The 7500-nt window shown below is 44.3% G+C and overlaps 1 protein-coding gene across 1 annotated transcript in view; it reads left to right on the top strand.

Annotated features, from left to right (window-relative positions):
• LOC124043145 (gamma-aminobutyric acid type B receptor subunit 1-like) overlaps positions 1 to 7500 on the top strand; it is a 438637-nt gene that overhangs the window by 288589 nt on the left and 142548 nt on the right. Inside the window, exon 14 of the mRNA XM_046361378.1 lies at positions 153 to 216. Coding sequence (XP_046217334.1) covers positions 153 to 216 — 64 coding nt within the window. The remainder of the gene's footprint in view (positions 1 to 152; positions 217 to 7500) is intronic.

Below are 7500 nucleotides of genomic sequence, written 5' to 3'. Positions count from 1 at the left end.
TTCTAAGAATATTGTAACCACTTTCTGGGTATGTTTATTGTGACGTTGATGGAATATTCTCCTAAAAGTCAGAAAACTGAAAGAGAGAGGTGTTAAACTGTATACCACTTCCATTTTATTTTTTTAAATCTTCATTATTTGTCTTCCTACAGGGCCATGTTGTGTTTGATGCTCAGGGTTCTAGAATGGCCTGGACTCTTATTGAGCAGCTGCAAGGTACAGTACTTTCTCTATTCCTCATGTATACAATAAATAAATAAAAACATGTCCCCAACTAGCCCACGGCCGGTGACATCTTGTCATTTTGAACATGAAACATCGGCATGGCAACAATCTTGGATCCAGGTAGTAACATTTGTGGTGTACTAGCGTGGATGGCCAGTGTCCAAAATCCTTCAGCTCCATCCTTGAGTCCATAATCACAAGTATCAACCATATACAATAATCTAGAAAGTATTCATACACCTTGACTTAGTCCAAATTTTGTTGTGTTGTTGGATTTCAAAAATGTTTATTTTCTTCACACAATACTTCGTAATGACAAATTGAAAACTTGCTATTATAAATGTTTATTGAAAATTAAATACAGAAATATATCATTTACGTACAAGATCAGTCAAAAGTTTGGACACGCCTACTCATTCAAGGGTTTTTCATTATTTTTACTATTTTCAACATTGTAGAATAATAGTGAAGACAAGAAAACTACGCAATAACACATGGAATCATGTGGTGACCAAAAAAGTGTTAATTAAACAAATTTAAATATATTTTATATTTAAGATTCTTCAAAGTAGCCACCCTTTGCCTTGATGACAGCTTTGCACACTCCTGGCATTCTCTCAACCAGCTTCACCTAGAATGCTTTTCCAACAGTCTTGAAGGAGTTCCCACATATGCTGAGCACTTGTTGGTGGCTTTTCCTTCACTCTGCGGTCCAACTCATCCCAAACCATCTCAATTTGGTTAAGGTCGTGTGATTGTGGAGGCCAGGTCATCTGATGCAGCACTCCATCACTCTTCTTCTTGGTCTAATAGCCCTGACACAGCCTAGAGGTGTGTTGGGTTATTGTCCTGTTGAAAAACAAATGATAGTCCCACTAAGCGCAAACCAGATGGGGTGGTGTATCGCTGCAGGATGCTGTGGTAACCATGCTGGTTATGTGTGCCTGGTTTTCTAAATAAAACGCAGACAGTGTCTCCAGCTAAGCACCCCCACACCACCACACCTCCTCCTCCATGCTTCACCATAGGGATGGTGCCAGGTTTCCTCCAGATGTGACACTTGGCATTCAGGCCAAAGAGTTTAATCTTGGTTTCATCAGACCAGAGAATCTTTCTCATGGTCTGAGAGTCCTTTAGATGCCTTTTGGCAAACTCCAAGCCGGCTGTCATGTGCCTTTTCCTGAGGAGTGGCTTCTGTCTGGCCACTTTATCATAAAGTCCTGATTTGTGGAGTACAGCAGAGATGGTTGACCTTCTGGAAGGTTGTCTCATCTCCACAAAGGAACTCTGGAGGTCTGTCAGAGTGACCATCGGGTTCTTGGTCACCTCCCTGATCATGGCCCTTCTCCCCCGATTGCTCAGTTTGGCCGGGTGGCCAGCTCTAGAAAGAGTCTTGGTGGTTTCAAACTTCTTCCATTGAAGAATGATGGAGGCCACTGTGTTCTTGGAGACCTTCAATGCGGCAGAAATGTTTTGGTACCCTTCCCCAGATCTGTGCCTCGACACAATCCTGTCTTGGAGGTCTATGGACAGTTCCTTCGACCTCATGGCTTGGTTTTTGCTCTGACACACACTGTCAACTGTGGGACCTTTATATAGACAGGTTGTCTGCCTTTCCATACGTAGAATGTATGCACACATGACTGTAAGTCGCTTTGGATAAAAGCGTCTGCTAAATGGCATATATTATATTATATGTCCAATCAATTGAATTTACCACAGTTGGACTCCAATCAAGTTGTAGAAACATCTCAAGGATGATAAATGGAAACAGGAAGTACCTGAGTTCAATTTGGAGCCTCAAAGGATCTGAATACTTATGTAAATAAGGTATTTCTGTTTTTTATTTTCAATACATTTGCAAAAATGTCTAAAAACCTGTTGGCACTTCGTCATAATGGTGCATTGTGTTTAGATTGATGAGGGAAAACATTTCATCCATTTTGGAACGTAACAACATTTGGAAAAAAGGACGAAGTCTGAATACTGTGCAGTACACTTTCTTCCTGTTTACACAATGTACTGTACCATAATCAATAGTATCCTTTTACAGTACGTTCTGCCATTGATATCTTATAACATATATATATATATATATATATACCTTATAACCTATAACTTTAACCATTTGACAAGTGTAGATTTATCGAATTCTGGTTTTTATTCTCACAATCCATTTACACATTGCTAACAAGTATTGAATTGGTAAGCATGAAAGTACAATATGTTCCATATACTGAATTTACTAACAATATGAGTTTAAAAAAAAAATCTGCTGAAACCCCTCGTGTTTTGAGGGGGTTTGGCTTCTCTCTGTGTGTGTGCTTGTGTTTGTGTGTGTTTAGGGGTTAGGTTTCTGTGTGTGTTGACGTGTTAGGTGTGTGTGTGTGTGTGTGTGTTTAGGCGTTAAGTTTCTGTGTGTGTGTCTGTGTGTGTTGAGGGGTTAGGTTTATACCCAGACACATCTGTTCAGTAAGTCTCATGAACAATAAGGGTCTCAATATTGTCCCCTGGCACAGCTGTACTTACTCATAATACAATGATTGCAGAAACTAATGAAGTCAACATGTGCATAAAAAGTTAATAGCTGCTTAAATATTTCAGTTGGAGGGTTTCCCAAATGAGCTTCTGAAATGTATCAGTTCTTCTTGCAATTACAATAAACCCGAAAGCCCAGTGCTTTAGTTTAGCATAAACGCTGCTACAGTCATCTCCACAAGGAGGGAGGGAGGGAGAGAGAGAGAGAGAGGGAGAGAGAGAGAGAGAGATGAGCGAGAGAGAGATGGACAGAGACGAGCGAGAGAGAGAGACGGACAGAGACGAGCGAGAGAGAGACCGACAGAGACGAGCGAGAGAGAGACCGACAGAGACGGACAGAGCGAGAGAGAGAGACCGACAGAGACGAGAGAGAGAGAGACCAACAGGGAGAGGGGGAGCGAGAGAGACCGACAGAGACGAGAGAGAGAGACCGACAGAGACGAGAGGGAGAGGGAGAGAGAGCGAGCGAGAAAGAGAGGGAGACCGACAGAGACGAGAGGGAGAGGGAGAGAAAGCGAGCGAGAAAGAGAGGGAGACCGACAGAGACGAGATGGAGAGAGAGCGAGCGAGAAAGAGAGGGAGACCGAGAGAGACGAGAGGGACAGGGAGAGAGTGAAAATGAGAGCGAGAAAGAGAGAGACGAGAGGGAGAGAGTGAGAAAGAGAGACAGACAGACAGAGATCAAGAGAGAGAATGACAGACAAACAGACAGACAGACAGAGATTGAAGAGAGACCCATAAAGCAACAAACGTTCCCACAACTTCAGAGAGACAAAACAAAACAAACGAACCGAAACAAAGGTAAAGTCTTTTCATGTTTTGTCGATATCAAAAAAGCTTTTGACTCAATTTGGCATAAGGGTTTGTCATACGAATTCATGGATAGCGATGCTGGGGGATAAAGATAGGACATTATAGAATCCATGTTCACCAACAACACGTGTTAACATTGGCAAAGAACACACACATTTCTTTCCACAGGGCCGTGGGGTGAGACAGGGATGCAGCTTAAGCCCCACCCTATTAAACATATATATCAAGGAATTGGCGAGGGCACTAGAACAGTCTGCAGCACCCGGCCTCACCCTACTAGAATCTGAAGTCAAATGTCTACTGTTTGCTGATGATCTGGTGCTTCTGTCTCCAACCAAGGAGGGCCTACAGCAGCACCTAGATCTGTCTCCAACCAAGGAGGGCCTACAGCAACACCTAGATCTGTCTCCAACCAAGGAGGGCCTACAGCAGCACCTAGATATTCTGCACAGATTCTATCAGACCTGGGCCCTGACAGTAAATCTCACTAAGGCAAAAATAATGTTCCAAAAAAGGTCCAGTTTCCAGGAACATGAATTTTATTATTATTATTTTTTATTTCACCTTTATTTAACCAGGTAGGCTAGTTGAGAACACCTTTATTTAACCAGGTAGGTTAGTTGAGAACACCTTTATTTAACCGGGTAGGCTAGTTGAGAACACCTTTATTTAACCAGGTAGGCTAGTTGAGAACACCTTTATTTAACCAGGTAGGCTAGTTGAGAACACCTTTATTTAACCAGGTAGGCTAGTTGAGAACACCTTTATTTAACCAGGTAGGCTAGTTGAGAACACCTTTATTTAACCAGGTAGGCTAGTTGAGAACACCTTTATTTAACCAGGTAGGCTAGTTGAGAACACCTTTATTTAACCAGGTAGGCTAGTTGAGAACACCTTTATTTAACCAGGTAGGCTAGTTGAGAACACCTTTATTTAACCAGGTAGGCTAGTTGAGAACACCTTTATTTAACCAGGTAGGCTAGTTGAGAACAAGTTCTCATTTACAACTGCGACCTGGCCAAGATAAAGCATAGCAGTGTGAACAGACAACACAGAGTTACACATGGAGTAAACAATTACATTTACATTTACATTTACATTTAAGTCATTTAGCAGACGCTCTTATCCAGAGCGACTTACAAATTGGTGCAATCACCTTATGACATCCAGTGGGACAGTCACTTAACAATAGTGCATCTAAAACTTAGGGGGTGGGGTGAGAGGGATTACTTAACCTATCCTAGGTATTCCTTAAAGAGGTGGGGTTTCAGGTGTCTCCGGAAGGTGGTGATTGACTCCGCTGTCCTGGCGTCGTGAGGGAGTTTGTTCCACCATTGGGGGCCAGGGCAGCGAACAGTTTTGACTGGGCTGAGCGGGAGCTGTACTTCCTCAGTGGTAGGGAGGCGAGCAGGCCAGAGGTGGATGAACGCAGTGCCCTTGTTTGGGTGTAGGGCCTGATCAGAGCCTGGAGGTACTGAGGTGCCGTTCCCCTCACAGCTCCGTAGGCAAGCATGGTCTTGTAGCGGATGCGAGCTTCAACTGGAAGCCAGTGGAGAGAACGGAGGAGCGGGGTGACGTGAGAGAACTTGGGAAGGTTGAACACCAGACGGGCTGCGGCGTTCTGGATGAGTTGAAGGGGTTTAATGGCACAGGCAGGGAGCCCAGCCAACAGCGAGTTGCAGTAATCCAGACGGGAGATGACAAGTGCCTGGATTAGGACCTGCGCCGCTTCCTGTGTGAGGCAGGGTCGTACTCTGCGGATGTTGTAGAGCATGAACCTACAGGAACGGGCCACCGCCTTGATGTTAGTTGAGAACGACAGGGTGTTGTCCAGGATCACGCCAAGGTTCTTGGCGCTCTGGGAGGAGGACACAATGGAGTTGTCAACCGTGATGGCGAGATCATGGAACGGGCAGTCCTTCCCCGGAGGAAGAGCAGCTCCGTCTTGCCGAGGTTCAGCTTGAGGTGGTGATCCGTCATCCACACTGATATGTCTGCCAGACATGCAGAGATGCGATTCGCCACCTGGTCATCAGAAGGGGGAAAGGAGAAGATTAATTGTGTGTCGTCTGCATAGCAATGATAAGAGAGACCATGTGAGGTTATGACAGAGCCAAGTGACTTGGTGTATAGCGAGAATAGGAGAGGGCCAAGAACAGAGCCCTGGGGGACACCAGTGGTGAGAGCGCGTGGTGAGGAGACAGATTCTCGCCACGCCACCTGGTAGGAGCGACCTGTCAGGTAGGACGCAATCCAAGCGTGGGCCGCGCCGGAGATGCCCAACTCGGAGAGGGTGGAGAGGAGGATCTGATGGTTCACAGTATCGAAGGCAGCCGATAGATCTAGAAGGATGAGAGCAGAGGAATTAACAAGTCAATAACACGACAGGTAACTTGCACAAAGCTGTGAATGATCTGAGAGACAAGAAATCCTAAGTGATCCTAAACTGATTTAATACAGGGATTTTTTACTATGATTAAATGTCAGGAATTGTGAAAAACTGAGTTGAAATGTATTTGGCTAAGGTGTACGTAAACTTCTGACTGTATCTGTAAGTGTATCTGTAAGTGTCTGAAAGCTGAAATTCTTGTTAATATAACTGCACTCTCCAATTTCCAGTAGCTATTACTGCAAAAAAATGCCATGCTATTGTTTGAGGAGAGATCCTAACAACAAAACATTTTTTCAGCGCGATAGGTTTGACAAATTCACCTCTGAAGGTGAAATGTGTTACTTACATTCGGAAATCTTGCTCTGATTTATCATCCAAAGGGTCCCAGATATAACATGAAGTGTCATTTTATTACATAAAATCATTTTTCATATCCTAAAAAGGTCCATATAGCACACAGACAGACAGACAGACAGACAGGCAGACAGGCAGGCAGGCAGGCAGGCAGGCAGGCAGGCAGGCAGGCAGGCAGGCAGGCAGGCAGGCAGGCAGGCAGGCAGACAGACAGACAGACAGACAGACAGACAGACAGACAGACAGACAGACAGACAGACAGACAGACAGACAGACAGACAGACAGACAGACAGACAGACAGACAGACAGACAGACAGACAGACTTCTCCAAATTGTGTCCAGGTGTATTTGTTTTCTGTCTCCTATTAATCCTTCTCCTCTTTACGTTAATATGTCTGTCTCAAAGCACCTGTGGTTGTCTTATTCCTTTCATTTAAATGGCCTACGCATTGATCAGTACTGTAGCCATGGCGATAAGAGAGGTAAGAGTACTCATAGTGGTGAAACTCTGGTAAAAATAACTAGACATTTTTTTAAGGTCTTTATTTTGCTTTTGTTTTTTAATTCTCTCTTCTTAGCCCCCTGCCCCTTGTGGCTCCCTGACAGCTTCCTCTGTCACACAGGAATGGTGTGGATAGCATCGTCTCATCTCTGGCTACGTCGGGCTGGCTGCCTGTGAGGTGGTGTTAGTTGGTTTGGCTGGCTGGCTGCGTTTTGATCAATGTGCCTGTGTTCAATCTGTCTGCTGCATTGTGTCTGTTCAGACAGCGCCTGTGTCGGTGACTCATGTCGTCTCTCATGTGGGAAAACACTCTTTGTTTTTTTGTGGCGGCTGATGAAAAATTAAGCTTGTTTTCCCAATCTCCTCTCCTCTCTGTTGCTTCCCCATCGGCCCAGAAAAGGAAGTGTTGTTTTGATTAATAATTTACTCAACGCTAATTGGAGTGGGTTTAGCCCTGGGCGGTTTGGAAAGGGTTTGGTTCTGGGTGTATTAGAGTGCAGCACAGGCTAAGTGGACATGAGCTGCTTCTCAGTCAGCCAGCAGCTACTGCATACCTACTGTATATCTACTGCATACCTACTGTATATCTACTGCATATCTACTGTATATCTACTGTAAACCTACTATATATCTACTGCATAAATACTGTATATCTACTGTATATCTACTATCTAC

Source organism: Oncorhynchus gorbuscha, linkage group LG09 (genome assembly GCF_021184085.1).
Source record: "Oncorhynchus gorbuscha isolate QuinsamMale2020 ecotype Even-year linkage group LG09, OgorEven_v1.0, whole genome shotgun sequence".
Classification (NCBI taxonomy): domain Eukaryota; kingdom Metazoa; phylum Chordata; class Actinopteri; order Salmoniformes; family Salmonidae; genus Oncorhynchus; species Oncorhynchus gorbuscha.
The sequence above is the reverse complement of the archived record's forward strand: the minus strand, read 5'-3'. Positions and strand labels throughout refer to the sequence as shown.